The sequence below is a fragment of the Molothrus ater genome, chromosome 6 (assembly GCF_012460135.2).
Source record: "Molothrus ater isolate BHLD 08-10-18 breed brown headed cowbird chromosome 6, BPBGC_Mater_1.1, whole genome shotgun sequence".
NCBI lineage: Eukaryota > Metazoa > Chordata > Aves > Passeriformes > Icteridae > Molothrus > Molothrus ater.
In genome coordinates, this window is record NC_050483.2 from 8434851 (window position 1) to 8459552 (window position 24702).

The 24702-nt window shown below is 44.7% G+C and overlaps 1 protein-coding gene across 1 annotated transcript in view; it reads right to left on the reverse strand.

Annotated features, from left to right (window-relative positions):
• ABTB2 (ankyrin repeat and BTB domain containing 2) overlaps positions 1 to 24702 on the reverse strand; it is a 111479-nt gene that overhangs the window by 10427 nt on the left and 76350 nt on the right. The window contains exons 4-7 of the mRNA XM_036384923.2: positions 5943 to 6095; positions 4129 to 4294; positions 994 to 1083; positions 453 to 554 (exon numbers count right to left, since the gene is read on the reverse strand). Of these exons, the coding sequence (XP_036240816.1) occupies positions 453 to 554; positions 994 to 1083; positions 4129 to 4294; positions 5943 to 6095 (511 nt within the window). The remainder of the gene's footprint in view (positions 1 to 452; positions 555 to 993; positions 1084 to 4128; positions 4295 to 5942; positions 6096 to 24702) is intronic.

Below are 24702 nucleotides of genomic sequence, written 5' to 3' on the forward strand. Positions count from 1 at the left end.
CCAACAGCTCAAGTCTTGTTCATGCAGTTCTCAAGGATTATGAAAGAAGCTACAGATGATTTGCTGCCATTAGAGCAGACATCAGCATATACTGGATTTTTGCATGTAAATTTATAAACCAATTAATATCTACTGTTATAAAGCTCCTGATCAAACAGCCAACCTGCAACCACTCCACGTGAAGCACTAGTTTATTTAAAACTAAAGAAATTTTGTGCAGCATTGTTTTGGGAGCAGTGAGCTTTGGAGCAACACTGAAACCAAAGAAAAATACAGAAACATGCTGTGCTTTGTTATCAAGGCCTTGCTAGGAATTATGTCACCAATATTCATTCTCCTTGTTTTAAAGAGCAGCAGGTTTTTTCACTGGTGTTTAGGAGGCTCAGGAAGGCTGGGAGCAAGGCATTTCAGTGCCCTGTGCCTGCTGGAAGGATTGCAGGCTGGAATCTTACCTGCACCACGGAGATGTGCTCGTGCAGCACGGCGAAGGTGAGCGCAGTCCAGTGCCGGCTGTCGGGATGCACCGAGGGGTATCGTGGAGAGGCACTGGGCACCTGGAGCAGGGAAGCAGCACTCATTACCCACTGCAGCCTGCCTGCCTTCCTCCCCTACCTTCTACACAACCAGCCTCTTCCTCTGTGAGTGACTGGCCCAGGGAACGGGGACTTGGGCCACTTAGAGAACACTGTGACCACCACTCGCTCTGCCCCATCCCCTGGGACCTTTCATGGGCTCACTGGTTTTTCCCTGTGGCAGCTCCTTCCCTCGCCCTCCCCTGCCCATTAGACTTGCCAGTGCCAATCCTAACTGGAGCCACTGAGTGCTCCAAGAGGTTTGGAAGGTTTTCTCCCCCCTCCCAAATCCCTGAAGTGACGGTTTCTGGAAGAAATGCCTTGCTTGAAGCTTCCAGGACTGAAGCCTTCAGTTGCTAGGAGAGATTTCAGAACTCCTGTTAGTTTACAGCTGGATAGTTATGGGGAGAGGGTTACTCACTGGTATATCCAAATTTGCTCCAGCATCTATAAGCATTTGGACCATGGCTTCATCTCCAGCAGCACAGGCGTACATGAGGGGGGTCATACCCTTCAGAAAGGAAACAAAAAATAACAACAAAAACAAAGTTATCTTTCTATCCCTACCAACAGTGACACTGTCATGGACACAGCCAGTTTGAATCTTAACCTACAGAGTCTGTGTAGGGACAGCATTCATGTATTTATAAAGCATTTCTGATTTCTGTGCAGAGTGGGTACAACTGATACTGGAAAATGACCTGGACAAAACATCACTGGACAAGGCTGAAAGAACACAAAAAGGATCACTGAAAATTCTAGCCCTGTATTGTCCACAACCCTCCAGCTTTCCCAAGGCTGCCAACAAAAAAATCCCATTTCTTGGCTCATTTGTAGCCAAATTAACTGAAGGCAGAAAGCAACACAAAAATACAGACGATGAATTTATTTGGCAACTTCTCCCCATTGCTAAAATCCTATTTGCCTCAATATTTCAGCATTTCAATCCCATAAATCTCCCTCCCTCTACTTAACCAGCAAACCATGACGGCTCAGAGATGAATGATGAGAAAAATGAGCCTTACTTATGGAGCTCATTCCTGAAGTAGCCAAGGACAGAAAGGAAATGGCCTGGTAAAATCCATTCCTGCTCACATCCCACAGCTTTCCTGCCCCCTCCTCTTAATTATTGCAGGCATTTGAATTTTTTACAGGCAGCATCTCTGCAGCTCAGTGTGCAATAACAGAGCTTCATCCTTAATGGGAGCTGCACTGTAAAATGGAATTACATCTCTCACACAGGAGCTCTCCTCTTGACTCTGCAAAGGTTTCTTTTCAAAGCAGCCACAACTCCCAGTTTCCTGCTTTGGGGCACTTCCATTGGTGAGGATATTTCTGGGTGAGATATTCTGGCTTTCATGGGGCTTGGGAGGCTCCATGCTCATTATAGACAAATAAACTGAGAATTCAAAATGCAGGTCTGCAGGCACAAACCCAAGTTAGGGCTCTAAAACTTGTATAGACTTAACACTGTCCTTTTTAATTTTTAATGTTAGTTTTGCACTTCCTGCTTGCTCCTTGCAAAGGGAAGAAGAGATTGTTCTCCTAAACATCTCCAATCCCTTGAAATCAGAGTGCTTGGTCCCCATCAGAACTGAATACAGGGTCCTGCTCCAAACTCACATTTCTGAGGGGATGTTCTGAGTTCTTTTCCACAGATTTCCATGTACACAGATGGGCAAGTGGGTCTGAACATCCTGGACACGCTCACACCCTGGGAGTGGTCCAAATCCCAACCTGGATCTAAAACCTTTGTATTAAATTATCCCGCAGCTCTGTCATACCCAAGTCAGTTTTCCCAAGTTTGGGCATCTGGCTTTGTCTTACTCTTTTCCAAAAGGAGCAAAACAAGCCGGTGGCAAAGTCCAGCTTTGGTTTCCTGTTCCAGCTATGGCAGAGCTCATTCCCTGAACTTGGATTTAACTCTGCCTGGGGTGGGCAGTGCCGTGCAGGCACTTGCTTGGACACAAAGCTGAGTTGCTCCAGAGTCAAGTGGAGAATTTCCAAGCAACAATGTCTCCAGAGGGGGCCTATCCTGCCCTTTTTGTTGGTGCCAAAACACTCTCTGAGGGCCAAAGACGACAGAGCTGCCCCTCTCACAGCAAGGCTGGCAAGAGGATCCCACCCACAGGATGAGACATCAGTGAGTGACAGCAGAAACTCCTCAGACTTCCCAAGGAGCTGCACACAGGAGTCTCTGTGCTGACAAAAGCCAGACAGCTCCCAGTTTGCTGTCTGTGTCAGAGGTAGGGGACATCCTGCAGCAAGAAGTGACAGTCCTGGCACCAGTGTCTGAGGTGTTGGGGCACAGTGGCTCACAATCCAAATCACAAAATAATCTTTGAGAGATTGAGTGGCCTCTGGGCTACAGGAACTGCAAAAGCTTATTTAAAAAAAAAGAGGAGGTGGGAAACCTTTACAATATAAATCTGCCACCTCAGTCACTTTACTGAAGTGAGTATCTATGATGAGATACCCACCCCAGTGACCACAAAGCTCCTGGTACTGGATTTGTAAATAAGGCAACTACACACCCAGATATGTCCAGATATGAATTGTGTATACATTCACACTTCCCTTAAAACTGCAGGAAGGTGGGAAGTGCTATGGAAGATGTGCCAGGTTCAGAGCTGGGTCTGAAATGTTACTGCAGTAAAATGCTGGCAGTGAGAAAACCTCTCTACCTGAACATAAACCCTTCCCACTGCTCAATATCCTCTTGTTCCAGAGATGTGACAGCTCATTCTCCTTGCTGTGACAGCTGTAACGAGTGTTTATTTAGGAGAGGTGGCTTTTTCCCCCCTTTTTTTAAATTAAAAGCTAATTCCATGCATTGAATGATATCCCAGAGGACAGACTCTGCTGTTACTTGATGGGACTGACAGCATGAGCAGAAGCAGCCAGAGACTCCCAGGACTATCAAATCCCTGTGGTTCAGTGTAGCTGAGCAGGGAACAGTTAAAAATGGATAAACAGACACATCAGCACGATGGACTATGAGCGAATCTAACACTGACTGACACCAGGCCACTGGGGTGGGGTTCTCAGCGCTGTGTCTTGTATTCCAAACTGCTCTGAGCTCGAAAGCCATGAGACAAAAACACCTTTTGGTCACTCCTCACTAACCCAGCCGGGATTTGGGCTGCTGAGCCAGAGGAGAGTGTCACTGGAAAAGAAACCACTTTGCTTTGACATCCTCTCAGCACGGATCAGACTTTCCATTCACTGCCCCTGTGTTAACCTGCCTGCCATCAGTGCCTGAGACAGCCCATCCAAAGAAGAACAGACATTCCAGCTGATAAACAATCCACTCCAGGCTCTAATGGTTTTTTTTTTTTTTTTTTTTTTTTTGTGGAGGGGTGGCATGAGGGTGGGGTGGGGAAGTATTTTTCTGTGTTTTAAGGGATGCATTTTCAGTCTAAACCACAAGCCAAAATTAGAAAACCCTGGGAGAGGCAACAAACACGACCTGGTATTGATTTGCCACGTGGAAAGGAAGGAGGGAGCTGCTGATGCAGGGGGTTCTGGGGGGGTGAGGGTTTGTTCTGTGGCACACCTGATCATCCATGGTGTTCACCCCGTCGGGGCCCAGTGCATCGATGGCCTGGTTGATCAGATCCGTCCTCCCACAGTTCAGCATGCGGAAGCCCAGATCCTGCTGGAATTTCTCAGTAGCAGCTTTAGCATCCAGTCTCCTGAAGGAGCTGAAGCAGCATTCAGGTCTGTGAAAGACAAAAGAATTCCTGGATAGTGCCCACACCATTAAAAAATATATGGATCCTTAGTCTTTTCTGGGCAAAAAAAACCAAAAAATTTTTAAAGTATGAAATCAAAATCCAATTTAGGCAGGGGAACACCCTCAATGCTTTTCCAGCAACTCAACTGAAGGAAGTGCTTTAACATTTCTGTGAGGATCTACTAAATCCTTATCCTTTAGATGACTATCAGGACAACTTTTATGTCATCTGGAAGGAGCCCAGGGATTACTGTAAATCCTCTGACTGTCTGCTCAGACTCTTCTGAATTCCAGACCTGGAAGTGTGTCTCCTTCACTGAAGGATCACTTCCCAACTGGAGGCTGGCACTGGGAGCTCAGCCCTTTGATGTTATTTCGGGGTGAATGCCTTCCACAGTGCCCTCCTGGTTTCCAGCACAGGCTCTTGAGCAAACTCTCAGTGAGTGAGATATAAGCCTGCCAAGTTCCTCTGATAAATGAGATGCTTTCAGCACAGCCATCCTCCTCTGGAGAGCCTGGACAGCCTGCCAGAGGAACAGGCCACTCATAATCTCACACAGAAGATTCAGGATGAATCTCTCATAAAATCCTACCATAATCTTGTTCTAACTGGTATCACAGTCTACCATGTTACCCAGAATAAGATGTAATTACTTTACATAATAGTAAGAAGAAAGACAAAAAAAAGAACTACGTAAAAAAAAAAAAAAGTGAAATAAAATGACTCCACTTGAACTCCAGTGAACTTCAGAAAAACAAAGGTTTTTGAAGGGATGGAACTTGCCTTTGCACATTGTTCCTATCCCACAGCAAGTCGGGAATAAATAAATAAATAAATAAATAAACAATTAAACAAGCAAACCAGTTTCAAGACCTTCTTTCCCCCTGAACATGCTGGATACAAAATGACTGCTTTAAAGGATCAAATAATGCAATCTGGAATTAAGTTTGGGGTTTTTTTGCTAGTTTAGATCTTTCATTCAAGCTATCTTATAAAGCAAAGAATAATCTTGTCAACCTTAAGTCTGAGGCACAGAAAAACCCTGAACCCAAATACTTGCATTTCGTATTTAATTTTCAGAAAGACAAAAGAATCTTTCAGCCCCAGCTGCATAGTTTGGCCAAAGTTCCTTCATCTTGGGAAGTCCCAGAAGGTTAAATGCGTATCGCCTGTGCAGCACAGAGAGATCTGGCTTCTGGGAAACATAGTGGAAGCATGACCCTGAGATCAGCTCCGTGGTTAGAGCATGGTGCTAATTCTTAAGAGTTTGACTTGATGATCCCTGTGGGTCCCTTCCAGCCAGGAATATTCTGTGCCTGAGCACTGGCAGCTTCCACCAGTGTGCACCTGGGGCTGCAGCATTTCCAGCACTGGAGGGACTGATAAGAGACTAAGTGAGCTGAGCTACAGCCCACAGAGGGGGCTTTATGAGTTTGTCACCTCTTCTGGAGCAGCAAGAGGTTTTGTTGTTTAATATTGTCCATTTTTGTGCTGGTGATTGGCCAGCACTGAACCCACCACACTAACTGGCGCGTTGGCCGGGAAATCTCAAAATGGCGAGCCAAAACCACTACAGGAAAGTTTTAAGAAGCTCCAAGGACCGGAGGAGCTTCCCAAAGTTCAGCTCACGTACTTGAGCTGGCGTGGCTCGCAGTCCAGCCCCGGGAGGAGCAGCCTGGCCGTCTGCCTGATGTCGTCGCTGTCCACGGTCAGGCTGCGGCGGTGCTCGGCGTAGGTGATGGCCACGCGCATCCACTCCATCAGCGGCGGCAGCAGCATGAAGGGGCTGTGAAGGGAGGGCAGAAATCCATGAGGGAACACGGGCTGGGGCTGCAGGACACTTTGTGGGTTCCTGGGTGTGCAAGGAGGAGCCTGGCACGGATAAATCCCACCTGAGGAAGGAAACTGGACTGGAGGTCATGGCTGTAGGAATGAGCCGCTCAGCCTTGGTCACCTGAGCAGTTCATGTAATAGCTGTGTCTGTTATTCTAAATAATCCATAGGCACAGGATTATTTATTATTTTACACTCCTCCGCTAGGAACACTACAAATATCCTTGACTGTTTGCAACTTCAAATCTTGCTAAATTCAGTCCTGCCTCCATTAATCTTTACATTACCTCTATCCCTGCGGCTTTCTGCATTATGCCTTTCTTATGCAGAGCTCAGTTATGCCCACCTGACCCTCAGTTTTACCCCCTTGAGCCTCCAGACCACAGAACTGGTGGAACAATGAGGTTTTACTCAATATGAAGGGCTACAAGGCAATAAAGGAATATAAATAAGATAATAACAGCAGCATCAGCTTGTGATTAGCCCCCTTTACTCCTGCTGTAAGAATGAACACAGCACTGAGGTCATACATTAATGTATATTAACCATAATGCTCTCATACACAACACATCTCATCTACCCTCTCAATATACAGCCAGACTGATCTATTTTGCTTGATTTTTTCCCCAAGGATACCTGCCACCCCAGTGGAAGGCTTGGAACTGCCAGCTGTAATGAAAACACCTCTCCCATTCCCAGAAACGACTTCATTAACGCTGTGGAAAAAGAAGGGGAAAAAAAAAGTCTGTTCCATTTAACCATTCAAAAGAAAAGAACTGAGGAGAGAAAGGATCAATTCCTTTACAACGTTCAGAGACAAAAATATATATATGAGGCAATATGAACTGATTGGGCATTAATGAAAGCAGCTGAAGCCATGAAAGGCATTTTCAAAGCTGTGCCTGTGTACATATGTGAGGGCAGGAAGAGGGAGCTGCACCAATCCCGTTAGAAACCATTTATTCATAATGGGATTTACAAGCACAACTCCCTTTATCGCGACTTTGAACACCCTCCAGGCTGGAATAACTCCACTCGGTAAAAATGTGCTGTTCCCATTATTCCCAGTTGCAAGGTGCACCCTGAAACGCTGCCACTATCACACCCACTATTTTTCACTCTTCTGCTCCTCTTCCTTTTCTTCTAAGTTGTGAAACAGCTTCTACAAAATCAGAGCTGTTTTAAGCACCGGATCCTGGATTGCCCAGGGCCAGGGTGTTTCTAACAGGACATGGACGTTCTCCTGTTATCAGTTTCACTTTTCTGCCAAAGAATCAGAATATCACAGTTGCTGATATTGCTACAATCACCACTTTGAAAATCACCCATCAGCTCATCCTTCCCAAGACTTTCTGAAAGGGATGGGATGAATCATTCCAGCTCATCCAATTCAGAGCTGATTGACCTCCTCAAGGGAAGAGCAGGAAGTGTCCACAGGCATTTGGGAGATGCCTTTAAGCGAATTCTCTGCTCCAGAGAATTTCAACTCTTATCCGGCCTGGAAAAGAGCTATTCACACTTTTTGAATGCAGGTACTTAAGAGAGGAGCCAAAATAATTATTTATCTTCTCTATGTATTCTGCAGAGCCTCTAGCATGGAATTCAAAGTCCACAGAGGTGGTGAGGGCAGAGAGGTAGGCCAGGGAGGCTAAAAGCACCAAAACTAAATACAGAATTAAATTATATTTAGATTGGGAACGCTCAGGAGCACTGGAAAAGCTCATCTTACAAGAGATTCCATCTGCCACCTTTTGTGGTAAACAAAGATTTAGGCCATATCCAGCTTCCCTGACACTCCCATGGTGGGAACACTGCTGGGCAGGAACCCTGATCAAACCCTGGTGACTGACTCAAGGCCCTGGGCAGCCAGAACCTGTGGTCAGCCAGCAGCAAATGCCACGGAGTCTGCACCAGAAATAACACCTATCCTGAAGGAATTTCCACTCTGCAAAAAATCCACATGTGCCAGGGTTATAAATGGCTTCCACACAAGCAGACCTTGGATGTGGAAAACTTGCTTTGGGAGGAATAGCAAGAAGAAAGATTTTTTTTTTTCCCCCTTCTGTTTCTTTTTTTAATCTCAACAGATTTTTTTCCAAAGGCTTTAAAAGTGACAGCTCAGACTGCCTGGTTCTCCTTGTGTCCAAAGGGGAGCAGACACTGGAATGCAAAAAGCAGTGTCAGGAAGGATGTTCTCATCCTGCTGTCCTGATTTTCCAAACCCCACTGCTGGCATTGCTGTGCAAATTGGATAAATCATTCTTTATTATTCATTATTCTATCGAGGGTCACTATAATGGCTTCAATTTTGCTGAAAAAACTTTGTTTCTCTGCAAAATTTCTAGCTTGAGGATGGGCTTCTTACTCTTTTCCCCTGCTTTTATCCAATTATTTCCTTTCTCCCAACTTGGCCACGCTCTGGGAACAGCTTTATCTTCCTTTGCTCACTGACACTCCACCAGATAAGAAGCATTATCCCAGGATTGAAGCAGAAAGAAGAGGTGCAGTTCAGCTGAATGAAACACCAACACTGGCTCACGTCGCACTAAGAAAATAAATGAAATTACTCATTTCCTAGAAAATAAAATGCTGTTCTCAACCCTGTGGCCCTTAACCTGGGCATCCATCTGCCCCCAAGGAATCACTGATCATTTCACAGTCTGCAGCAGGGGAAGGGGGGAAACCTTAGTGGAAAATTAACTGGGAGATGCTGCAAGCTAAAGAATTAATTTCTGTCTCTGCGCTCCTGCCTGTGCCATGCTCTGCCTGGTGCCATTTTCCTCTGGTCTTCCTGACATTTAGAAGCATTTGGCAGCTCATTAAATTCCACACATGAAGTGATCCAGCCTTGGGAAGCTGTCATATTCCAGCAGCAGCTCCCTGGGGACGCAGACCCTCAGTTTTCTTAGAAGCACAATGCCACCATGGCTTCTTCCAGTTTTTTTGCCATGAAATTGTTTTGGAGTGATGCCAGTGTGAACTGGGACTGTGCACAGGATTGGGAAGTGGAATAGGAACTTCTCCTCTTCTGTACACCTTGTGAAGGATCACACTGATGCCTGATACTGCCATGGGCTGTCAATATTCACACTCATAAGTTCTCTGAAATTCTCTCCATCTGGAATTGGACAGCCACTCCCGAGGGGATCACCTTGGAGCTGGGTGAGAGCGCTCTGAGAAACAACAGATTTTATTATGGGCTTTCCCCCTTCCTTTGAGCTAAACCACATTGTTTTATTTAGACATAGCTGAGGAGGCCAAGCAGCATTTGGCAGAGAATTTACAGCAAGTTTTAGGATAACTTTTTCCTGGAAAAGGCACTTTCATTAGAATGGCTCTGGACATGACTGGCATGTGGAGAGCACATGCAGCAGCATCTCCAGGAGAAGCTGTGGGATCACAGACTTTCAGGGATATCCATCACAAAGAAATCTTTCCCAAAGTGGGCTCTTCTGGGGATTTCTAGGAGCACTGGGATCAAGATATTTTGGCAAAGGGAAGTTAATCGTATGCAAAAAGGAGAGCACTCCAGAGGAGTTAGAAAATCACAGCATCTTTCCTGTGCTTTGAGCACCTGCTAACTCAGGTGAAGACAGTGGGGTTTCCCACAAAAACAGCCATTCTATCACATTCCTTCCCCCTGGCTGTGCCCCCAGGAGGATCCAGTGACAAGACTGCTGAAAAATCAGAATGGTTTGGGGTGAAAAAACTCATCTTGTTCCAAGCCCCCTGCCATGGGCAGAGACACCTTCCACTAGCCCAGGCTGCTCAGAGCCCCTTCCAACCTGGAGGGAAAAAGGAGGAATAAAATATTTTCCCTGCTGCCCCACCTCTTCTCTGCCATTTTTCATTGCCTTCTGCTCTGCTACAGCAAAACAAAGCAGGAGCCAACAGTGACAGCAACAGCAAAAAAGAAAAACCTTGTTCTTCTAAACAAGGCTCTCCTTCTTCTAAAGTGGGAAAGAAAGTCCTGTCCTAATGGAAGCAGGTGGGAATGGCAAAATTCACCTCCCTCCTGGCAGCCTGAGCAGGGCCTGAGCCACACAGGCACAGTCTCCATCCTGCCTGTGTCCAGGCCTTCTAAATGGTCTGAGTGAACTAAAGCACGTGGAAATCTCACAATATTTATGGTCAGAGTGGGGTAGCCCATGGTAACCCCCCATATTTGACTTACAGGGACTATACAGAGGCTCTTGTGGAGAAGAATCCCAAATCTTTAAAGATCAGTGTGGGGTTTTGCAAGGGACTAAAAAATAAAAAGGAAAGGTTTTCAGTGCAGTGAGCTAATGTTTGAATTTATTGCTGGAATCTAATTCTATGGCTCAAAGTCACTCAGATGGAAAAATCCCAAGGATGGCAACAGAGTCAAAAAGAAATTAGAGTGAAGTCTCATTACTTGGAGAAGGGAAAAGATTCTGAGGCAAGACAGAGTATCCAAAACTCAAACCATGGCACACTGATGTGGAAAATAGTGGCATATTTACAATTTGGATTCTCAAACACTAAAACCCCTCTTCAAGCAGCAGGGAGGAAAAAAATCTATCTTAGAGTATGTAATTATATGTGAATAAAATAACAACAGAGATGTTGATTTAGAAGAAACACAAAATTGTTGCTCCAAAATACAACCAGCTTCAGACAGGAGCTATTCCTCATAGATTCAAAAGTATTTTACAAAATTTCAAGAGCTTCCCACATTTACAGGAGAAAAAACCAGGAATTACCATGCTGGGCCCTATTCAAGGATCATCTCAACATGTGCAACATCTTTCAAGCCATACAGTCCAGATCCTTACAGAAAAGGAAGAAGAAATTTAACCACATCCAACTGACCCCAAAAAGTATTCTTCTGACTTCCCTTAAAACAATGACTGGCTCACATCTCAGAAGATAAGAGTTCTCAAATTTTAGTGGATCATTATCAAGTTACTAAGGCCTTGGCTTGGCTATGCCATGAGTTTAGAGAGTTATCCTGCAGTCAGACACTAATGGAATGAAAGCCATCTGGTTACTATTATATTTATTGGGATCCTTTCTCCACTGAATCTGCCTTCAGAGTTTCCTCTTTATATAGAGAATATAAAATGGTACAAGAGTAGTTTAAATCTAGAACTGGCAGCTCTGATCCTTCTTCCCACAGACAGATATAAGACCTTTTCCATCCTTTGCAAACCACACTTAAAAATAAGGTGCAGCATCAGACAGGTTTTACTTCATGTTGCTACAAATCAAAGGAAAAATTAAATTTGAGTTCACTAAAAAAAATAACATGAAGTAATCATTGGGAACTCACTATGAAACTTAAAAAGAGCTCTCAAGTCTATGGTTTATTTATTGTAATCATATTTTACAAACTTTACTTTACCAACAGGGAAAAGATTTCATTTTCAGGCTGGAAACAAGCACTGGTGCTGCTCTGGAATGTGCCATGTGTCTCATTAGAAAAACATATTTGCAACATCTGCAAAGCTGAGGCAGGAGGAAGGTTTCTAGAGAGGCAGAAAATAATGAAAACCAACTTCAAATGTACACAGTTGTTGTTAAGAGGCAGATAAATATACATGATAGTTTAACCATGACAATATGGTCACAGTTATGGGGTCAAGATGTGACAGATTTCCATCTGTCCCCCAGCCCCACACAGAGCTGTTGGAGCCCTAATGGACACGGAGGAAACGCAGAGGAAGGAAAACCACCAATCCTGCTCCTGCTGCTGCTCCCAACTCCTCAGTGCCCTAAAGCTCTTTATTAGGTGAAAACTACAGCAAACAATTTGGGGGATGAACTATTCTTCCATGTGTCTGGACCTAATTGCAGTCCTGACCTCAGTTAACATGGAGTGAGTCCAGTGGAGACCATGGAGACGCTCCAAGGTCTGGAACACCCCATCTCTGCAGCCAGCCTGGGAGGGCTGGCATTGCTCAGCCTGGATGAGAGAAGGCTCCAGGGAGACCTCAGGGAGCACCTAAAGGGGCTCCTGGAGACCTGGAGAGGGACTTGGGACCTGACAGGACAAGAGGGCCTGGACTGACAGGACAAGAGGGAATGGCTTTCCACTGCCAGAGGGCAGGGACAGATGGGATATGGGGAAGGAATTCTTCCCTGTGAGGGTGGGGAGGCCCTGGAAGAGATTCCCAGAGAAGCTGTGGCTGTCCCATCCCTGGAGGTGTCAGAGGCCAGGTTGGACAGGGCTTGGAGCAACCTGGGATAGTGGGAGGTGTCCCTGCCCACGGCAGTGAGGTGGGACAAGATCACTTTTAAGGCCCCTTTTAACCCAAACCATCCCATTATCCTGATTCCATGATTATTCCAACAGGGGCTCTGGCCAGGCCATCTACATCAGACCCAAGCCTTTCCCAACTCTTACAAAAAAGTGTCTGCCCTGGTTTGCAAGCACAAAACACTTTCCAGACAAGATCCAACCAGTGCAACATGTGGAGTCCTGGTGGCCAGGACCCACCCTGAGGAATCTGACCCAGGAAAACCTTGCCATGCCCAACAATTCCAGCAGCAAAGGAAAAAACTGGTACATTTTGGAGCAGGACAGGAGCACAATTTACATGCATTAAAGGAATGAGCCTGTAGCAGCACGTTAGGTGATAGTCAGAGATAAACACAGGCAGAGAGCCAGAGTGGGGTGTCTGCTATTCTTGGATCAGCCTTGATCCTGTGGGCAGAAACACCAAGCAGTAACTCCTACGGTGCATTCCAGCAGCTACACTGGCAAACTAACAAAAACAAAACAAAACCAAACCAAAAACAAAACAAAAAAATATCCCATGCTATCTGCAAGCAGATTTACCAGGGGTCAGCTGGTTCTTCACTACCCACAGCCCAGACTCCTCCTTCCCCAATTTTTTTTTTGCCCATTACACATAATTCCCAACAGCAGGAGCAGGATTGAGACAGCAGCCCTTTTAGTTATGACTTCAATCTGATTTGCCAGTGTGCATATGTTAAAAGCATATGCTGGCTCTGGAGCCAAACCCAGTGTGCCAGATTCAATCACTGAACTGGTTTTCAGGGCCCACTTGTAAAATCCTGACACGGAGCGTTGCCACACTCATGAAAACTGCCCGGAGCTCCCCAGTTAAAGCTGGGAGAGCAAAGAGCCAGGAAGAGAAATGGTTTTTTTCTGCAGTTCTGGAATACTGAGAGCTGTTCAATTAATTATAGCTGGAAAAGTTTGTTCCATTAAACAAAGACAATTCTTACCGAAGCAAAGGGGTTTTCACAATAAACAGGAAAAGCTTTCCCACTGACATCCCAGCACAAGCCAAAACCTAATTAGTGTTTCAAATAAGACATTTTAAAACAGAGAATATTGGTATCTAGAGGCAAAACATTTCAAGGTTAAAAAGATGATTCTAAGATGTTTCTTTCCCTTTCTAAGGACTAAGAAAAAGTTGATGAAACTCCTGTTTTTCTATAGACTTGACTGATGTGGCACTCCTGTGCCATGTCACACTCCTGTGAGCAGGGACACTGTGTGTCATCAGTCACCCCACTGCTGATGTCAGTGCTTTCTTAATGAAAATCCAAGAAATCTTTTGCCTTTTCACTTTCCTAGAATCTGAGATGTTCCAGGAATTAATTTAGCATGAAGGCACTAAGAACACACTGACACATGCAAGTTTGCAGCTCTCTTAGGTGAAATAATGCAATGTGTGCTCTAAAATCAGGTATCCACTCCACCCAATAATGTAATTTAAGAGTCCATTTGCTTAAATAAAGGGTATTCAAAGCCCAGGGGGTGTAGCATTTGTGAATGAATGGACAGCACTTTTCTAATAGTGCCATGTAAGACACAAAATCTGCCATTAATCAAAGTTCAGAAGGAGAAGTAACATCACTGATCAAATAGATGCTAGTGTGGCATTTTGGAAACATTTTAATTATTATTTTTCAGGAAGACATCACTCTGCCCTAATGGCAAACTGCTCAATGAACACATTTCACCTAAATCTTCAAGGAGCTTCTGCTCTGCTCCACAGTTCTTGTCTTAAAACACTGAAGAGTTACTGTGCAGAATGAAGAGAAAATTTCAGTGGTGAATGAATTTGTTTCTGCTTTTTACTGGAAAGCATAGAGGTCCATGTTTGCATTTTGCCTTAAAAACCTAAATAAATAGTGCCATGTAAAGTTACAGATATGAGAAATGCAAGCAACAGAAGTGTCCTGAATTTAAAGAAAACAACTGTTGCAACGAAGTCTTTCTATGCCAGAGAAGAAATCATCTCGTTCTCCCATTTTGTGTTTAAGACTGTGAAATCTCCTAATTTCAAACTCTTTTTATGGTTCTACCTCTGGGATTTTTATGATCCTATCAATGGGCATCATCACTGAACCTAAACAGCACTGGGAATGGCAGACACAACAGCTTAACTCTGGGATTCTGGTAGGTGGACTTAATTGGCCAAGCTCAAATTCTTTCAGTTTTCAAATATCCTAAATTTAGAGCATGCATGCACTACATTTCAACATTTGGAGCTTCTCAGCAGATGCCACAAATTCCAGCTATTAAGTCTGCTTTTAGTGCCAGCAGTGCTGCTGAGCAGCCTCTTGCTTTGCCTGCTATAGTGTATGAACTTCTACTGAATCTCAAATGAGAGTAGTTAAAATTATTCAAACCTCAATATATGGATGCAGGAGATCTTTCAACAGGTCACAGCTTGGCCTAACCAAGAGCAATGCTGACAGGACACATGGAAAAAAAGCTCTTACCCTGACACTCTCTGGATGCTGTGGCCAAATACTAGCACAAACAGGAGGCCAGAGGCATAACCAATGCCCTCCCACAAAGCAACTTGTCAAGTTACCAGAGTTTTATATCTATTTCTCATGGACTGTGAACTACAGAGTTGCAGATTTTATGCCCAGATGGCAAATGCCTGAGTAAGACACCAGCAATATTTGTTTACACCCCGACACCTGCAGCATAGGGAGATGAAAAAACCCAATTGTCACTCAAGTCTCCGTATCGAGTTATCAGCTACCCCCTCTCTCTCTCTCTAAAAAGCCACATTTAAATAGTCTCATATTAATAGATTAGATAAACATTCTATTAGGGATGAAATAATGAAGTTTTTTTATGATCAGATAAAACCTGTTCTTGCAACAGGCCCAGCCTGGTTCATGCTGACCATGGCAGAGGGAGCAGCTCTGGGCTTCCTACAGGAACACAGAGGAATTTCAAGCTCCAGCTGCTCTCTCAGCTAATGATCAGCAGAAAAAACCAATAATTTTTGTTTCTAATGCCAAATGGCAAGAGTTTTTTTTTCCTTTTCAGCCCCATTAAAATGCTGCTGCCAAAAAGCAAACCTCAAACCACAGAAGCATCAATGATTGATATGATAAAAATGACAAAGCTGAACATGAGCCTATTCGGGCACCATTGCACTCAACGTGCACAATTATTCTTTTTCAGCTTGTTGAGGAAAATATCAGCATTCTAAAATTCTGCTCTACACTTGAGTACCTGTTGCTTTAATAAACTGTCCTCTCAGCATCCAATGCTCTGCATTTCAAGCACAAAGAAAGAGTAATCAATGAAATGTTTACAACACATGGCACACACCTTTCTTCCCAGGGTTTCTACCTCAAAAGAACCATGAAGGAGCAAAATTATTTGAGAAACAAACTGGCTTTCATTCTATTTTCTTTGCAGCAGGTACCTCTGAGCCCTGACTGTGAATGAAGCTGTACAGAGCCCAAATTTTGTCACTATGCTGAGGCAAACTGTGCTCTCAGATAAAGCCACTTATCTTTAGGTATCTTGAGTGTCTGAGCACAGACAGTTTAGCAGCCCAAAAGTAGCCCCAAAGTGTGTTAATTAAACTATTGTAACTTCTTGTACAAGGAAGAATGGGATGCCCAGATGGAAAGTCACTTAAAGCACATATGTTTCTGTGATATTCCACTGCACCAGCTCTTCAGAGAGATCCTTCCTGAAGAATTTGGCAGCCCCAACAGGGAACTGAGCACTGGCTACCTGGCACAGTGCAGGGCTGACAGAGGGAACTCTTAATCACCCAGTCTGGCTGCTGGGAGCAGGATAATTACAAGCAGCTAAGTTCTGAGCAGGTTATGTTAGCCCTGTTATAATTCCATGCTAACATGCTCCTATTCCTCTCAGACCATCTTCTGGAGCTGCATCACAAACAACTCATCCTTTCCCACTGAAAATGTCCCCAGTTCTGCAGCACCTGTCCAAGAAGAGCCCCTGTTTCTCCAGAAGGATCTTTTCCATTTCTGAACAAAGCCAAAGGGCTGAGGAATTGTTAACTGAATTCCTTCCAGCAGCAGCAGAGAGTTTTCCAGCAAGCCTAGGAATAAAACCTTCCAGCTTCTGCCTGCCTCTTCTGTTCTTTAGACATTATGGTAGACTTTCCAATCCCTGGAAGGGAGACCTGCAGGTACAAACTCTCCAGTGGAACTCGAGTTGCCAGTGGTTTGACTCCAGGCTGGAAATGCCCCTTCCAGCAGCATCACCAGCAAAGCACAGCTTGGTCCCTCCTCTCTCAGCAAACATGTTAGACCAGCACCCATGGGATCAACACCAGGTGCTTCAGCCCCAGAAGAGTCTAAACCCAGGGCTGAATCAGCTCAGACATGCAGCTCATTTGAATAGGATTTGTCTTGCAGAGCAGAGGTGCTTTTTGAAACATTCACTTCAGCAGCTGCTGTAAAAACCATGTGATTAAAATGGTGCAGGGCAGCACAGGGATGGGATGGGGAAGTGCAAACTGCCTTGGAAAAGGAAAGCCAGCAGAGACTCACCAACCTAGGTTACCCCAGGGAAAGCTTAGGTCTAATCTCCATAAGGTCAAACAGAGAACGATAGCTGCTATTATCACAAATTACACCCAGAAATATTTATTCTGCAGCGGAGCTTGGCTCTTAGCAATGTGTTACAAAGATGTCAGGAACAATAACAGCAAAACCCCCAACAACCTGCCAGCCCTGGCTGCTGCACAGCAAAGGCTCAGGATTGTATTTATTTAGTGTGGCCTTTGTTAAAAAGCACCAGATAAGTCCTTCCTCAGGAAACAGGCAAGTTCTGCAAGGGAAGGGCTGCAATTTAGTCCAATAGGAAACAATATTAACTTCAATTGGCAACAGCAATTACTGAAAAAGGAGAAACTTGTTGGCTTGTTACCATCACCGCTCTTTGCAACATGCACAGAACTTTTCATCCCCGGAATTACTGATGTTTCATTGTATTAGTTACAAGAGCACTGTGCTGCTGTCAGGAGGCTGTCCTTAAGGAAAGACGGCAACAGGAAAGACAGAAACCTGCAAGAGTCAAGCAGAGAGGTGCAGACTCTCAGTCAGTCCTCTATTATTCCCACAGGCACTATCTAAAAGGTGGGAAAAGAAGCCAGAAGACCTTGCCTCATTCCTGTGTTTCTGTAATGCTCTAACAGCTTTGTTTTAGGTCTCCCTGGATTATTTTCCTTTCACTCTTGATGCTGGTTTGCTGCTCATCACAAGGAGCAAACAACAAACAATGCACAACCCAGGCTGCCCACAGGCACTGGAGATTCCTGGGTGCACCAGCCCCAAGATTCCAGGCAGCTGAGTTGCCAGGCTCTCATCTTCTTACACCTTCTTTTTTATCTGAGCAGATGGGAACTCAAGAGCAGGAGCCAAGAGCTCAACGTGGGCATCTCTGCCTTAGTTACAGTAATTACTGGAGCTGTAATTGCAGGGTGGTAACACACACAAACACACACACACACACACACACACACACAGTGCCTCTTGTCTCTTCACTGCTGAACAGCACAGCCAGAGATCATCTCTCCAGTTCTCAACACTTTTACATCAGGGACTTTCACCAGAAGTGGCCTTGCTCAGTGACGGCCTTTGTGGGGATTTCCACCCAGCACTGGGGTAAAACCACTGGAAGAGCAGAAAATTGTGGTTTTCAAACAAAGATTGTGTAACTGACAGGACAAAGATGTCAGACACCTCCAGGTAGGTGGTGAGGATCAACCACTGCCTGCTGAAGAACCAGTTCCAGGGAACAAGGTATTGATTCCTGTTGAGTGGGAAATCACCAAGTGAAGAGATGTTAAACAGCTCTGAGGGCAAACACCAAAATTAGAACCACAGCAGCACAGGACAGCTGGGGTTGGAGGCACTTCTGGAGTACATTCAGTCCAAAGCCCTTGCTCAAAACCAGGATCAGCTGAGCACACTGCCCAGGACCACATGAAACGGGTGATTTTTCAGGTGTCCTGTCCCATCTGTACCATGACATTTGAGATTTCTCAAAACATGAGAAACAGCAGCCAGCCAAGTCTCAAGACAGCCCAAAAACCTGACCTTTCCCCCACAGCTTCACACAAGGCCTTTATCATCAAACTTCTCTTTCACTGTACTCTCTTTTGTACCTGTAATATTTCCCCTGTCTCTCCATGCAGTCTGCTCTGTGCTGCTCCAGTTCATACACAGGGAGAGTCTTCTCCTCCCACTTTTGCAGAGAAATTAAATAATCTGTGTTTGTATCACACCCCTGCTCTGAAACAGAAAGATCAGAAGATGCAGGGGCTCCTTTGGAAGCACTACAATAACACTCCAAACTGCTCACAGCCAGCAATGTGGAAGAAAGGCTGGTCTGTCCCAGGTGTGAGATATGTAGAGGTGGAAAAAAAACCCCAAAAACTGAGCAGTGCATGTTTATACAAACAACATAAAAGAGAGGGGGTAAAGTATCTAATTGAGAGTAGAGTGCACTGCCAGCTTCAGCAGTTGCACTTGAATGGATTCGATCCTCAGGCTTTGCAATTAATTCCCTTCACCACTGCCAAGGTCATCTCTCACATTCCAGTTCTGCAATCTTTGAACTATAAAGAAATGAACAATTTTTTTAAAAGAAAAGCTCAAAATACCTCAATAGCTTAAAAATACAGCTTAAAAATACCTCAATAGGTGATGCCAGGCACAGGCAGGAATATTCCAGGAATGGAAGCATAACTGGGGTCTGTCACCTACTGACTTTAGCCAGACTTGTTTTAATTCCTTTCCGTTTAATATTCCATAAACACTTCATCCTGTGTCTCTCTGCAGCCTTTCAGTTAAAATACCAGGAGCACATATGCAGGAGTCCCACTTCCTTGGGCTCTGACTCTGTCAAAATGTCATTTTTTTTTCATTTTGATCTAGAAGTTACTGCTGAATATGTGCTGAGATGTCTCATAAACAGCAGGAAAGTGAAAATTGTGCAATATATTCAATGTTTTGAACTATTTAGTGTGGACTCAGCAAACAAATGATCCAGCCTAAGGTCAGGAACAGCACTGCCACTGAACAGTTAATTTCAGTCAATAGATACATGTGGGTTGCAGCTTACTGGCCTCTGAAATAGGGTTATTCATGTCATCTCCTTGTGAATGAGCACCTCAAAATCACAATTAAGGCTGACATTAACTGGTCAAAGTCTGAAAAATGCATGGTAGCAACCTCTCTCCCTGTGTTGGTGAAGGAAGTTGATCTTATCTGTTTATAACCTTTTTATTCTACTAATAAATCTAGCAGACTAGGCTTTCATGGATAGCAAATAGCTTTTTTTTTCCCTTTAAAGAGGAGGCACATTTATATGTGCCCTTTGCACAAGCAATGCCCTAATGACACAGTTCACTGTAAGGCTTCCTTCTCTTTCCCTATATTTAATCACTATATTCCTATCGAAACAGCTCTGGGGGAAAGAATAAAATCAATGGACTGTGGCATGGGGATGGGGCTGGAATGTGTGGACACATCTTTCTGTTGACTTCAGGGATACTCTGAGTGGATTTAAGTACTGTCAGATTCTGCAGGATCACAGCATTTTGCTCTCTCAAGGCAAATGACTGGATCAGGGTCTGCTTTTATTATTCCTGTCCACCTATCTTTGAGTAGTGAGGCAGCTGCAGACAGAATGGAAAGATACTCAGAGCTCTCAGACAAGAGACCCCAGAACTTGTTTTATTGCAGACCTTTTCAAAGGAACTAAGTGTATCAAGTTCTGCTCCTGATACTGCATGGAAACAATAGGGTATGGCTGTAAAATAAAAGAATTCAGACATAAATACATTAAAGTGGAATTAGGAAAGACTAGGCCACAGATAAATCTAAAAGACAGGCAATGATGTAGCTATGGCACTTAATAAAATTCCATAAACCTGCAGTTAAAAGGAGCAGAGGGGGAAAAAGCCTCATGACAGATCAGTGAGAGTCTGGAAAGATCCATCTGGAGAAGAGATTTGTCCTGCAAAGCCTCAACCAGCTCTGAAAGCAGGGATTCCTCCCAGTGATGTTGAGGATGCAGCTCAAAGCAAACCCAGGTCTCAGCAGCAGGCTCTGCAGGTTATTCCTGATTTTCCTTCCTTTCCTGCCAGCTGGATGCCCATGCTATGCCAAGCAAGACTTTTTGGAGACAATTCCCACTAATAACTGGGCTATTAATATTCTCTTTAATCTGAATGAGAATCTTTGCATAAATGTGATCCATGTGACCGAATCACTCCTGTCTCAAGCAATTCCAGAAGGAACATTTAGTCGTGGCAGGCATTTTTTGAACACAGGAAAAGAACCCAGTGAGCCATGAGGGAAGGAGCTGCAGGCTCTAATTACTTCTAATGAGGCACCTAGAAATCATTGAGTAAAAAGGAACTAGGTAAGATCAAAGTCATATGTTTTTAAAACATGGAATTTAGGAAATATGATGAGACCTAGGATCACTAGGGATTAAAAGCCAGCCATGCCATAGGGGCTCTTTATTTGCATTGGTCCCTGCAAAATCAATCAATCAGTCAGTCAATCAATCAATCAATCAATCAATCCTGCTTGGGCAGGATTTTGACACTCTACCAGGAAGAATTAATTTAGACCCAACTCTGGTTTCTGTTCTAGCCAAAGTAAGTCTAGATCACACACATGACAAAAACTATCAAGTGTTCCAGCCAATGATGATTTAAATCAATAGTTCAGATGTTGGAAAAATAGAGTATTTAAGCAAAGAGCACTGAAAACCAGCATGAAAGGGCTGCAATCTTTGCTTTTGTAGCATTGATTCATCTTCCTTCAGAATCAGATGCAATTTTCACCCTTTCCCAATAAATAACTTTGCTGGGAATACTCCACAGAGAAATCCCAAGAAGGCAGCTCAGCTCCTTCCTCTTCTGCCCAGCTAATATGGCACAGAGGAGTCCTTTTTTTCTGCCTGATCCTCCTGAAAAATATGGTTTCCATGTTTATCCTTTGGCTTTGGATCACGAGAGGTAACAGATGTAATGGGAAGACTCCTGTTGGAAGCAGGAAACAAATCCAGGTCACTTTTGAGCCTGGTAGGCAAGAGCAGCCACTGAGCTGAAGGCAGGATGAGCAGCAGCCTTCCTGAAGGATTTTCTGTGACAAGGGAGAAACTGAGTGAGGCCAGGTTTGTTTGCAAGCAGCAAATCTGGAGCCTGCACATGGCAAACACCACAGAGCTTTCTCTTTTCTTAAGAGGTGGCCCCTGGGCTTCTTCCAGTTTTCCAGCTTAAGAGCTGTGAATTTCCTTTAAATTGACAAGCCCCAAAATTTCACTGCTGGCAGCTGACAAATCCTCCATCGGCTCTGGAATTTCCCCGGCGTTTTGCTGGATTTCCACTGACAAGCTCAAGATGGGTACAGTCTGTGGGCTTCTGCAGATGTAAATTGTTTTATACTCCCTCCCTGATGTCTGGGATAAAATAATGCACCAGCAAACTCAGACAACATGTAAAACTTGGCACTGCTGCAGCATGGACATCTTGGAAAGGCCTGACACGGCTGGATCGACAGGCACTGATGGACAAGCCTGGAATGAGCTCCACAGTGTTCTACAGACCAATAGTACCAACAACAGACAAAAATGTAGAGGGTTTTTTTAATAGGGCAGCTGGAAGGGGAAGCAGCCCAGCCTACCCAAACCCACAGATAATCAGCTACACAAGGAAGCAGGATCCAACTTTTTTTGCCTGTTCTTAGGTATTAGATCATGCTGACTTTCCAACAATAAGTGCTGCAGGCAGATGATAACCAAAAAGAGACAGGATGAGGGCAGTCAGTGGTGTCTATTCCCAACTTTAAGGTTGGACCACTATGCTGGCCAAGTAATTAGCCCAGGGCAGAGCAGTCCATTCAGCAGTAAAATGAGCCTAAATATTGACCTCGGTTTGGGCTCTGTGGGAGCTGACAAATACTCCCCAAGATAAGCATCACTGCGAGAGCATTCCTGCCTTGACACACCATTAAAAATAAAACAAAAGCTTTATATCCCACTTGGGGAAAAGTGAAAAAGGAGAAAGGAACTTCGTTTACCTTTGAATGGCTCTTCTCAAGTCACAGTATCCCAAACAATCCCAGCAAACATGCTCAGGGACATGAGCTCACACTGCAAGAGTGCTCCCAAGCTCAGTCTGCCTGACATAAGCAATGGGAGAAATCCCAGAGCAGGAACAGAGTTGAAGAAAGCAGAAATGCCACGTGCCTGGTCCAAAACCACATAGTTTGACCCCTAACACAACACAGACTAGGATCTCAGAGAAAATAAAAGTACCTTATTGCCCAGCAGAGGCCTTTTTTGCAGCAGCAGCACAGACAGAACTCTGCTGACACGGAAAAGCTCCGAGCCTCCGGGCACTCAGGTGTATCCTCACTGAGCTAGTGCTCACCTCAGGGTCTAATTCCCTTGCCAAAATATTGCACAAGTGGCACTCTGTGTTTGCAAAACGCTTCCTCAGGTGTCCTGTTCGACCCCAAACAGCAGATGGTTTACTGTCTGTGCAGCAAACGAGGTCATTCTGGGGTTCTAAGTAGGCCATGGCTTGGTTGCACAGTGAGCAGCTGCATTCAGTTTGGAAATGCTTCATGTTTTGCCTGAGATACTTGAGTGCTTTCTAATTCTGCCTCCTCTTCTCCTGCTTCAACACCTTCACCTGAAGGTGCCAGAAGCAAACATCCCCAACTCACAAACTCTGCAGAGTTTCAGCCTATTGGGTATCCCAAAGCAGCCACATACTCCAGAGCTGTATAGGTGACTCCATCCACCACACTGCTGCAGCCCTCTCCACCTTCCTCACCTCAGGTCTTTTGCCAAGGTGTTTAGCATGGATAAAAACCCACTTGTGTGGGTTGAAACTGGCTCTGTTCACCAGGGTGCCTCAAATCTGCAAGTGTGTCTGTTTTCATACCCTCTGCAGTTTGCTGCAGGGTAAGTGCAGAAGCTCAGCCAGGCTTTTAAAAGCCCTTCACTGCACGTGACAGCCTCCATTAGGCATGGTTTCAGAACTGAATCCTAGACTTGCCTTCATGCTGCAGTGAAGATCTTCCAGATCCTACAGTGTTATGATTTTCACAGCATTCTGCATGGCAGTGTGACACACAGAAAGCCAAAGTGCACAGCGGATTGTCAGGTCTGTGGATGAGCTACTGCAGCTCCTTCCACTGAATCACCGTGTCTCATGGATCTTCCCCAAAACCAGGCCTTACCAAGCCTGCAGCTCTAACAGCCACCCCTCTCTGCTGAATTTCAGATCAATAGATGCACAGATTTAGGCAGGAGTGTGGGGACTGAAGCACAAGCAAAGACAGAACAGGTCAGCGTTACTCTCCCTGCTCGTGACCGGGATTTTTCCAGCAGAAAGCGAGCTGGGGCTGCAGAGCACAGGCCACGTGTGTTCCACAAAGTGTATTCCAGAAATTGAGCACACACACACACACAAAAGAGCAGTGCCCAGTTTGCAGCTGATTTAGCACAGCTCAGGGAAGAATAAAAGAACTGGGCTGCACAGCCTTGCCAAGTCACATTAGGTGAATCAGTGCCCTCGTCTCTCATGCCACGAGTCCGGCACCTCGCACGCAGCCTCGGCTGCCTCTCTCCTCCTCAGCCAGGAGAGAGCAAAGCACCTCCTCTGCAAAGTGCTGCCAGCAGGATTCACCCCCTGCCTCTGCTAGATATGTGCCCAGAGCTCAGGACAGCGAGACACAAACACATCCTGCAGCAAACTGAACGTAGGGTTGGATGGGCAGTATTAATTTCATTTCCAGCTTCCATAAATTTTCAAAGCCAGTACTTTAAGAGCCCAGGTTGTTTTCTTTTTTTTTCTTCATGTCAGTTTTTGCTCTATTTTAATATATCCTCTTTAATTTCCTTTACAGCTAAGTACTGGTCAGAAAAAATGGCAGAAATTTCCCTTACCCCAGCTGTTATAGGATCTAGTGCGGATTTCAAAACAGAACAGAGCTGCAGCCTCCAGAAAAACGCCGGTGAACCATGTGAAGAGCATTGTTTGGGAGCAATTGGAGAGATAACTGCTCTCCTGATTTAACTCATATATTATCCCCAGTGTACAAAACAAGTAGCTACAGTAACATCATTGCACTGAGAGCACTGAAAAGAATACAAAACAGAAAGCCTAATCTACATTTCTGATACGAGCTGTTCAGCAGCCTCAGCTGTACCACTGTGGGAACCAGTGGCACAACTTGACACAATCTGGCCTCGTGAAAACTTTTTTTTTGCACAGTGTGCAAAATAAACGGCCTTGCAC